This window comes from Lactuca serriola, chromosome 7, assembly GCF_051521515.1.
Source record: "Lactuca serriola cultivar US96UC23 chromosome 7, Lser_US96UC23_V15, whole genome shotgun sequence".
Classification (NCBI taxonomy): domain Eukaryota; kingdom Viridiplantae; phylum Streptophyta; class Magnoliopsida; order Asterales; family Asteraceae; genus Lactuca; species Lactuca serriola.
In genome coordinates, this window is record NC_136414.1 from 59,831,578 (window position 1) to 59,842,375 (window position 10,798).

The window sequence follows — 10,798 nt, forward strand, 5'->3', positions numbered from 1 at the left end:
CATTAGATTGTCTAGAATAGTCTGTGGTTGTCATCCATACTCTGCTAGATGACGGGGCCATCGCTTGGGTCATCGTTTGACTCATCATTTTGGCTCATTGTTTTGGCTCGTCGCTTTGGCTCATCGTTTTGGCTCATTGCTTTGGCTCATCGCTTCCCACCATATTTTATCAATCAAATATCATCGCTCATCATTCATCTCATTTTTCATCGCTCATCATTTATCTCATCTTTCATCGCTCATCATTTATCTCACCTCTAATCTACCCATGTTTTACCCAACACATTTTGTAGATATAAAATACATATACAGTTTAGATCATTTAAAACATATATAAAACGTTTCATCCACCATAGACAACAAGTATTCAGACGGTATATACATATATCACGTAATTTATATAAAATACTTCATATCTATGTGTTTTAAAAAAATAATAATAAGGATAAATACACAAATATATATAAATAAGCACATGTCTTGAAAAAAAAAAAAAAAAAAAAAAAAAAAAAAAAAAAAAAGGCTTATGCTTAATTTAAGAAGCTAACGTAAATAAACTCGTAAGCTTAAGTTAATAACTAATCCAGACACTCATAAGCCTAAAATATAATCTCATAAATAAAAAGCCTCAAAAATAAGTTAAACACATACACCCTCTTCGTTTCAACAAAACCCTGTGTTCCGTGTAACCCCTGTCCTCCTCCTTGTTCTAGACTGTCTTAAACCCTAAAAGATGGAAGACGAAGAACAAACCACGAACAACAAAGTAAAAACAGTAGATGCCAACAACCAGCAATCGGGGAAGAAGAGAAAAAAGCAGAAAGAAGTTGCCATCTTCGGCAACTACAGGAACTACTACACTTATCGGGTAAACCCTAATTTCTCAAATTAACTTCGCTTTTTGTTCTTCTAATTTCATGTCGGCAAACGTGTGTATGTATTTATAAATACATAAAGTTTGCTATTTTACATTGATGCTAAACTCGTTAGCTTGTGACTTATATCTGTTCAAACTTCGCACACAGCTTGAGCTGAAAGGTATTGACGAGGTTTAAATGTTTTAGTTGTTAATTGTTTAGAAGACATTTTTTTTCTTCGGAAAAGGAAAACTGAAGTTTCGAGGTGTTGTGATGTTCAATTCCAAAGTAATTATTGGGAAATCAGATAACCATTTGATTGAACTCATGGATAGTTATAGGTAGTTTTGTTCAACTGTTCTATGCAACGTTATGCTCATTGTTGAGTTTTAACTCACTAAAGTACCTGTGAAAACAGTATTTGTTTATCCTCTAGTTCTTCAGTGAATGCTTAGCATTCATATCTATTCTCATGCATTCATCTATCAGTGCAAATGTAATCCATTTCTGATTAATCCATTTCGCAGATTGATCAAGGGTTGGAAGAAGATCCTAGGATTAAGATTATGAAAAAGGAATGGTTTGAAGGGAAAACTTGTCTTGACATTGGTTGCAATAGCGGATTGATAACCATTACAATTGGTGATCTTCAATTTCATGTTTAACTCAGCTCATTGAACAGATTCTATGTTTCTATGGCAATTAAATCTAAATGTAATTTTCTTGATTTCAGCAAAAAACTTTGGTTGCCAGAAAATCCTTGGAGTTGACATAGATTCAGCTCGAATTGAGGATGCACATTGGAATCTTAGGAAAATTGTGAAGATGAGTGAAAGCAAAAAGCAACATTCAGGGGATTCTCTTTCACATTTATTTGACATTGTCTCTTTCAAGAAAGATAATTTCGTTCAAAGTTGGTCAACTCCAGGGGAGAAATACGATACCATTCTCTGGTAATTTCATTTTTTTTCTTTATTAAATCACAGGACAGGACACGACATGACAAGACAGACAACATTGTACTGTAATTGACCTGCAACATTGGACTGAGACTGATGTCAGTATGACAAAATTTGTAGCTTTTTGTCGCACTCAAAAAGGTATTACAGGGATTCACTAATCTCTTGTTTGTGCAAAAAGACGATAATGCCCTCTTTATTTGCTATACCTTGCAGCCTAAGTGTTACAAAATGGGTTCATTTGAATTGGGGCGATGAGGGGTTAATAACACTGTTTTCGAAGGTTTGGAGGCTTCTTCAACCTGTAAGTGTTATGGGCCTTTTGGTCATTTTGCTTTGAAATTATTATCTTTTGAAAGGACATTTCTCTTTTCTCTTTAATTACATTTTTCATATTTAATTCTTAGGGTGGAGTATTCATTTTGGAACCTCAACCATGGACATCATATGTGAGTAATCGTCAAGTGTCAGAGGTTTGTATTTAGTTATATCCTAAATCTATCTTTCAACAATTTTACAATTCAGTTTTGTTAATTTGAAGGTGTAATTTTTTGCATTAATATTTTTTATTTTCTGTTATATGAAAAGGTAGCAGCGACTAATTACAAGATGCTTGAGATTTTCCCAGAAAATTTTCAGGAGATTCTTCTAGACAAGGTTCATACTTTTTTTTTTCCTTTTAACATGCTTGATTAAATTTATTGATAATGAGATAACTTACATTTATTATGTTTCTTAATTGTAGATTGGGTTTCGTGAAATTGAGAATTTAAGTGCGAGTTTATCTGGAAGCAAAACAGGATTTAATCGACCTGTTTTAGCTTTATGGAAGTGAGTTTAGTTTACTTTTTCTTTTTTGGTCTTTGGGTTTTCCATTTTTGAGGTCTCTTGGAAATCCTTGATAGTTGATGATGATGTATTGTGAATGAATATATACATGGTTCATAGAAAAGTTTATATAATGCCAATATCAGTCCTTCAGTTTCTTGTTTTTGATCCTTTTTACCCTTTTACTTCCCAAAAGTAACTATTGCACGAAAGATAAAATCATATAAGAAACTAGGACGTATGTGTTAGATGACTGAAATAAAATGTGTGAGATGTGTACAACATTTTAAACTGTAAAATCTTCAAAGGTTATTTTTGGTATCATTTTGTAATTATATTTGATAAATGTGTTAGTTATTTATGAGATGAAAGATATAAAAAATATTGACCAGTTAGTTTGTTATGCCTTAATTCTTTCTAAAACTCGCCTTATTTGACATAAGGGAAAAAAATATATTGATCTAATCTATCAGTTTAGGCTATGTTTGGTGGACTAACTGAAAAGCTAGATGTTAGCTGAAAAGCTAGCTGATGGCTAAAAAGCTAACTGTTAAATAAAAAGCTAGCTGATAGCTGAAAAACTAGCTGATAAAAAATAACGTTTGGTAAAACTAGCTGAAATATATAAAATTATATAAAAGGACATGTAAGAATATGTATTTCTATAATTAATTAAGGGGTGTATTTGGAAAATTTAAAAAAAACTTCTAAAAAGCTAGTCTAATTAGTTTTTCAAAAAGCTAGCTTATAAGCTACTTTTTGGCTTACCAAACATGACAACATAAAAAAGCTCAAAAAATAAGTTAGCTTATTAGCTAGCTGTGATGCGCCAAACACAGTCTTAGTATGGAAAAATATAAGCTAATGTTGTATCTTGTAATATAATCTGTAAGCAATATTCCCATTCTTTCTAATTAACCAAGTATTATACAACTTTCAAACTATGTAAATTACTAAAGTAGGCTCGTAAAATACAAAAAATAATATCAACAAAAACTACATTTTCGATTTAATTAGTCAAAACATACATATCATAAGAAAAATCTCTTAATCAATGTGAACCCAAATACCCTTGGCGGGAATACCGCGGAAATTCACAAATAAAATATAGTACCCCGGTGGAGCAATCTTTCCAGACGGCGGCGCCACGGCCATTATCAAGTTATTAGCCACCGTCTTCAGCGGCAGAACCAACAATCTTTGATTCATCGAAAACCCATGAGTCGTGAATGGAGGATAAAGCATCGTCACCTTCACATCTTGAGGATTCGCTTTCCCTCCATTAAATTTTACCGAAATTTTGAATTCTTTCCCGTACTTCAACACCTTATCTGACGCCTCCGGCGAGACCACCGGCCGGTGGATGGCGAGCGCCGGGTCAAGATAATGAGGCGAAAATTTCTCCACTCGCAGCTCCGTCGGGTATGGAACCTTGTAAAGGTATTTCGCATGTGGGTTACTTCCGGCGACCAAAACTTTCCCGTCCGGTACCAACGCCGCCACGGAATGGTACATTCTGGCGATAGTCGTCGGAGCCATTTCTTTAAATCGTTGACCCATGGGTTTATTCGGTGTGTATAACACAGGAGTGAAATTTGGATCTATAGCGTTTTCCCAACCAGCGACACCCTTCGTTGCGCCGTTTATCATTAAAAGATCGCCGGTGGGGAGGTGGAGGAGGTCGCCCATACATCTTCCCGACGGCATGTCCTGTTCTTTCTCCCACGTTGAAGTCGGATTCATCACCTTCAGTCTATGGCAATCTCGGAGCGCCGGCATAAACACTCTATTCTTGTTGTTCGTGTGTTTGCTGTCAACCGACGCGTACGCTTCCTGTGCATTACCACCGCAAACCACCACCTCTGCGTGGATCTCCCTTGGGCCGACGATTAACGGGAAGAGAGCAGACATCCCGGAAGGTGGGTAATTCCGCGCTCCGCCTTCCAATTTAGGAAACTGCCGGACAATTTTTCCGGTTCGTGGCTGGAAGGTGATGGCGCGGTCGTTGGCGAAGAGCCAAACGTTGCCGTCGGGGAGGAGGAAGAGGAAGGGGTAGAGGTTGTTTTCGATGTACATTCCAGGGCCGGGTTTTCTAGGTACGGTGGTTTCTTGGAGGAATTTCAGGTTGAATTTCTTTGGCGCGAATTCCAAAAGATGTGGAGGTATGAGTTCGTAACTGAAGGAATTCCGGCCACCAACCACCACCGCGCTTCCGTCTTCTAAAATCTGGTTAGATGAATACCTATAACATCATTTCCGGCGAAGGGTCAAAATTGAAACAATTGATTTTTTTTTTTCTTTTTTTGTCACTTTCATCTAATAAAAGGGTTATAACTTGTAATTAGTAATTACCATCTCTTATCAGCAAGAATGTTTTTCTTCTCGACAAAGTTAGCTTTTGGGTCTTTTAACGACAACGATCTAACGGATCTAGAACCGCCTTTAGTTCCACCGGTAGCCACCAAGTCGCCGTTGGGCCACAGGTTTCCCGACGAACACCATGGTTCTCCGTCCATCTGCAGCCAAAAGTCTTTTTTTAAAAGAAAAAAAAAAACAAAAAGATGTTTTGGAAAAGTCAGGATTTCCTGACTTTTTGTAACTTTTTGGAAAAGAACTTTTGAGCTTTTAAAAGCTAAGCCAAACACGCCCTAAATACGCTTATTTTGACTTATTTATTTATTATATTTTAACAAATATTTAGTTGTTTTGTAGTTATAACACGTTTTTGTTGGTTGTCTCTACTTTCTACAGTGATCTTTGGTTTATTAAGCCAAAAGTTTGTAAAAGAAAAACAGTTTTATCACTTAAGTAGGTTTACCCGTAGGTTTACCCGGTAAAACCAAACATTTTTATCAAATTTAAATCGTTTTCTCTAAACTAGAAAAAAAAAATTACGAAATCAAACACTTCTATCAAACTCAAAAGCTTTAAAGAACCAAATATATAAAAACGTAAAATTGAAAAAAGAAAATGACAAAAGTCTAGCATTAATTACCCAAAAGTCGTTGAAGGGACAAACAGAAATACATAATTTTTTTTTTTACCATTTTGTGGTTTATCCATTAAAATCAATGTTTTTGTCAAATTTAAAGACTTTTATAAACTAGAAAAAAATAGCAAAATCAAACATTTCTTAAAACTCAAAAGCTTTAATGAACCAAAAATGCGTAAAAAAGTAAAACTGAAAAAAAATTTACAAAATTTTAGCATTAATGACCTAAAAACCGTCGAGATGACAAAAGTTGTAAAAGTTAAGGACTTTTGTCAAAAACACTTTCTAGTTTAGTTGGTTAAAACGTTTTTTACAACCCAATAAACACCGAATAATTCAGGTCAGTTTCTAACAAACAATTAATAAATCGTTGGAATCAACTAACGAAAATACGATATAAAAAAAACGACGCACGTAAATTGTCCGACTTTGTCCAGTTTCAACATCATAAGCAATGGCATGTGCATAGCAATCGGGTTTAAAGTTCATCTCAGGCGATTTAGGGCAGTTGCCCGGTGGGCCCAACTCCCGAGCAGATGGTCCAAGCGACGTCGTATCAAACCACACCGCCTTATTGTTCGACATCAACTGGAATTGCATAGCGGCAACTCCTGCATTCGGGTTGTCGATTGCCCATGAACCCTTAAAATTGGTCTGAAAATCGTTTCCGGCCGCCGGAATCGGGGGCACGGGTCCCACCGGTATGGCGGGTCCACGACCTTTGCCACCGCCTTTGCCTTTGCCGCCCTTGCCGGATCTTCTAGGACCAAAGTTGCCATTTGGACCGGCGGTGGCAACTGAAAATATAAGGCACAAAAGGAGGAGGAGGTGGTGGAGGGAGGTTTTTAACGGTGGAGACATTATTGGAGCCTTTTTTCAGGTAACTGGAATAATTGTTTGTGTTTTTAATAGGTGAAAAAAGTTTGTCCAAAAATAAAGGGAATCCGTACACAAATCTATTGGTTTGCTAGATTTTGGGGAGTTCAAAATGGTATGTAATAAGGAATAGATTGATTTTACACTGTTAAAACATATTTTTTCACTACACTTTTAAGGTGTTCTTATTAATAATTAATTAAATATCTTTAAAATATACATTAAGACCTTTAAAAATTAAAACCCAATTATACATTTAAAATATTTAAGTTTATGTTGAGCATTTTCTAGAGTATTTAACTTTTAGTTATATATATATATATATATATATATATATATATATATATATATATATATATATATATATATATATATATATATATATTAAAAGCTTACAACAACTTTTGTCAAACACTTTTATAAAGCTATCAACTAGTTTTGTAAAAAAAACCATAAAACCATCCACAATAGGAGCTACTTGAGTTTTTTTACACCAAAAAAGTCTTGAAATTGAAAAACAAAAATTAATGGATAAGCTTTTTCAAACCAATGGACAACCATATATATATATATATATATATATATATATATATATATATATATATATATATATATATATATATATATATATATATATATATATATATATATATATATATATATATCGTCAAACCAATGTACAAATCTAGCATATAAATTCATCTTTAAATTATATTATATATATGTATGCAGTACGTAAACCTAAAGATGGGACCCACAAAATGAACAAGATCACTTCACAAGAAAATATAACTATACAAACCATCGGTTAATCTGTTTTACTACTCCTGCATGATACCACATACACAACTAATTACGAACTTTACCCTTCTCCATTTTACCCTTCTCCATGGCTCGAGGGGCTGTGAAATGAGAAATCAAACAAGGGCAAAAACGTCAAATATGATCATATGATCAAAATTTGGATTCAAAGATAGACGAGTGATAATGAGAATTATTAGATTTGTGGGGTTCTTGATTCTTCTTTAAACAAGTAAAAAGATTACTTTTGTTGATACTTTTTTGAACAATCATGATTATGGGTGTTCTTGATTCTTGAATCAAAATTATGGGATTTTCTTGATTTTTCTGTGAATATTTAAAATTCCAAGTTTCTTGTATTTAGGACTTTACCTAAACCGGTTGCATCTGAACTCTTCATGATCCGCATCCTCTTGCAAGAACCAGTAAACATACTGCAATAGTCAATAACATTTTATAAGTCAAACAACACATTTGACCAAAATATATTTAAAAAAAAAGGTGTTTTGACTTTTATACCCCTCATCATGATTCTCTTTCTTCAATTAAAATGAAGGGTATAAAAGTCAAAAGTCATCGGCTTTTCTTTTATTAAAATTTGAAAATATGAAACTTACTCCCAAGGAACATCACCAACAAGCATCAAATCACCATCTTTGTCTTCATACGTTAGTACATATTCAGGCCCATTAAGAAGATCCATTGGGCTTTCACGCAACCCTAATTGAAAATTTCCAGCAAATTAAACAACTTAATATAAACCCTAATCGATAAGTTTTAAAATGAATTAGAACTTGTGAAATCTCTTAGAATATTTAAATCCCTTAATAGCATTTAAAAGAACTCATAATATGAGCTAATTGGAAATCACGCATCTACAACTCACACGTCTTTCTTTTTCCCATTTAAATAAAACGATGTCTGGATAAATGATTTCAAAAAATAAATATTTAAAATGTGATGATAGACCTGGGGAAATGGAAGGAAAAAAAAATGAGGGCAAAAATGTAAATAGTTAGGACTTAATGGGAAAAGACTCGTTTCTTGACTTTCTTTAAAAAGTCATTCTTTTTGCATAAAGTAAAAACAAAAACACCCATATATACCAACTTTCCCTATTAAAGTTGTTCTTTTTGGATAAAGTAAAAAAGAATTACCCATATAAGAAATAAAATCATGTTTCTTTATGTTGAAGTGTCACAAGGGGCAAAATGGTCGTTTATACCCAAGTATGTCTCCATTAAGTCAAAAGAAACAACAATTCAAAATGTAAAAATAGTGCATGTAATGTAACTAGTATTAAGAGGGTAAAAAGGTAAATAAGTTATACCAAGAGTGAAGCTACAAAACATTTTTTCTAAAGCCGATGAAAGATCCAAGTAGCTTTTGTAGATTTTGAGATCCACTTTTCTCAAATATGGAGCTCCATCCATACTAACTTTGACATAAACACATTGTGATCCTGTGTCTTCCTCATTTTTCGTGTTCTTCACAACCATACAATTCTTTCGAAAAGATCGAATTGGAGGCCATCCAACCACCTGTCCCCTGATTCAAAAGTCAAACTTTGACTCTTTAGATCATGTATGATGAATCAATATGAGTACTTATGTGTATATGACATGTATATGTATATCAGCTTTATTGCTTTAAGTAATTTATTTCCGTTAGTTTAAGTTTCATAATTGATATTATATGAGCTAAAATTTCTACTTAAGTTTGGAAAATTACATTAAAGGGGTTGTTTGGATGTCTGCTTTTGAAAGTGATTATTACAAACTAAAAAAAATCATAATCTGTTTTAATCTAGGGATAATTAGGGAAATTAGATTTATCTCTAAACAATTCACTTTTCAGTATAAAAAAGTAGTCCCTGAGTCTTCGATTAGAACTAATAGTTTAATACTTTGACTTCAAAAGTCAACAGAACTACTTTAATTTCAACATTGATTCACATAGAGCCATTCTTTCGGGAAAAAAGAAATCCGTAATCTATAAAGAAGTATAGGAAATACTATAATAATATATATGAAATTTGTTGCTCAAAACATACAAAAATGTATATAAGTTACAAAATTAAGTTGTACAAGTTTGACTTCTAAAGTCAAACTTATCAGACTTGCAAATAAGAGAGAAAAGTCCTGAATTTGAAGCTTGCAACAGAATCTTTTTTTATTTATTTCAAGCACAAATTTAAGAGTGATTTTTCAAATGATTATAATACTTGAAAAATCATAATTTGTTTAAATCTAGGGATAATCGGGTAATTTTAGGCTTCTTGAGCGTATTCAGTTTTATTAAAACCCTTAAAACTGATTATGGCGATTAAACGGACATCCAAACACCCCTAATTTTATATATAAACAAGTTCATGTTAATATTCAGTATTCAATATTCAAAAGTCAACAGAACTACTTTGAATTTCAATATTGACTCAAAGATTAGCCATTCTTTCAAGAAAATTTCCGCATGACATGAAATAGTAAAAAAAAAAAAAGTAGTATAAATAATGAAAACATTCGTTTTAAAAACGTAAAAGATGCAATTAAAATAAAAGTTATAAATATGTTTAGTACAAGTTTCACTACGAAAGTGAAGCTTATCAAACTAGCAAAGAAGAGAGCAAAATCCTTACTTTGAAGCAGCAACTGAATCTTGACCATTTGATGCAGAAATTTGAGAGTGTTTGTCATGTAAATAGTTCTTAGATGACGATGAAACAACAGCGTCTTTTACAGAACTAGGGTTCTTATTTTCACCTCTTGGAGAAGACGAAGAAGATGAAAAAAAGGCACTATTTCTAACAAAATCAACCTCAGATCCACCATTATCAGAGAAACCCCATGTTCCAGAAGAAGTTTTAATGGTGTCTGAGAAAACCCTTTTGGCTCCTGACACCAGAATCTTCAGGGCAGCTGTACCACCCCCATTGATGGTGTTTCTCTCAGGCGACTCGGAACCAGGCAGACCGAGTCTTAACTCAGTGGCTTTCAAATTCAAATCTTGCTTGTGGGTTATTTTCTCCATTTCTGCTTCTGATGAGGAAATGTAATCGAGTTCTTTTAAGGACATGGACATTGAAGATGGAAGGGGTTTTGCAGCATGAAAATGGAAAGAACAGTGTAAGTATCCAGGTGGAAAAAGAAATGAGATTGCTTTGTTCCCTATTGTTTTAGTAACAATATAATATAATAGCTATTTTTCCTATTTTATATATCAAGTGCAAAAAATGGTAAAAAATTGGTTGAAAAGTTAAATAAGATGGTAAAAGAAGTCATGTAAAACGGTGATGTTATTAATAAAGATAAAAAGACAAAAATAATAACTTTCTTTTAAGTTTTTATTCCAACGAATAGGAAAATAACGTATTTTAAAGTTCAATTTAACTTAGATCATTCATAATTTAAGTTTAATAATAGAGTTGAATAAGTCATTCAATATTCAATAGATTAAATTTTATCGCACTGAAATGAATTTGAAGTAAA

General features: G+C 33.2%; 3 protein-coding genes across 3 annotated transcripts; 1 reads left to right on the plus strand and 2 right to left on the minus strand.

Annotated features, from left to right (window-relative positions):
• The first annotated feature begins 625 nt into the window (after window positions 1-625).
• Window positions 626-2,797, plus strand: LOC145064804 (S-adenosyl-L-methionine-dependent methyltransferases superfamily protein). Its single transcript, XM_079012170.1, has 7 exons — window positions 626-868; window positions 1,385-1,499; window positions 1,591-1,810; window positions 2,033-2,120; window positions 2,224-2,289; window positions 2,405-2,473; window positions 2,562-2,797. Exons 1-7 carry the CDS (start codon window positions 734-736, stop codon window positions 2,649-2,651), a joined length of 783 nt encoding a protein of 260 aa, XP_078868296.1. The 5' UTR covers window positions 626-733; the 3' UTR covers window positions 2,652-2,797.
• Window positions 2,798-3,531: 734 nt separating this feature from the next.
• Window positions 3,532-6,744, minus strand: LOC145062811 (putative aldehyde oxidase Art an 7). The gene is made up of 3 exons (XM_079010401.1): window positions 6,051-6,744; window positions 4,997-5,160; window positions 3,532-4,886 (listed from the first exon to the last, which is right to left on the minus strand). Exons 1-3 carry the CDS (start codon window positions 6,495-6,497, stop codon window positions 3,692-3,694), a joined length of 1,806 nt encoding a protein of 601 aa, XP_078866527.1. The 5' UTR covers window positions 6,498-6,744; the 3' UTR covers window positions 3,532-3,691.
• A 461-nt stretch (window positions 6,745-7,205) lies between these two features.
• LOC145061175 (auxin-induced protein 22E-like) lies at window positions 7,206-10,495 on the minus strand. The gene is made up of 5 exons (XM_079008577.1): window positions 9,949-10,495; window positions 8,644-8,861; window positions 7,931-8,033; window positions 7,686-7,747; window positions 7,206-7,414 (listed from the first exon to the last, which is right to left on the minus strand). The coding sequence occupies exons 1-5, from the start codon at window positions 10,389-10,391 to the stop codon at window positions 7,362-7,364; spliced, it is 879 nt and encodes a 292-aa protein (XP_078864703.1). The 5' UTR covers window positions 10,392-10,495; the 3' UTR covers window positions 7,206-7,361.
• Between the last annotated feature and the right edge of the window lie 303 nt (window positions 10,496-10,798).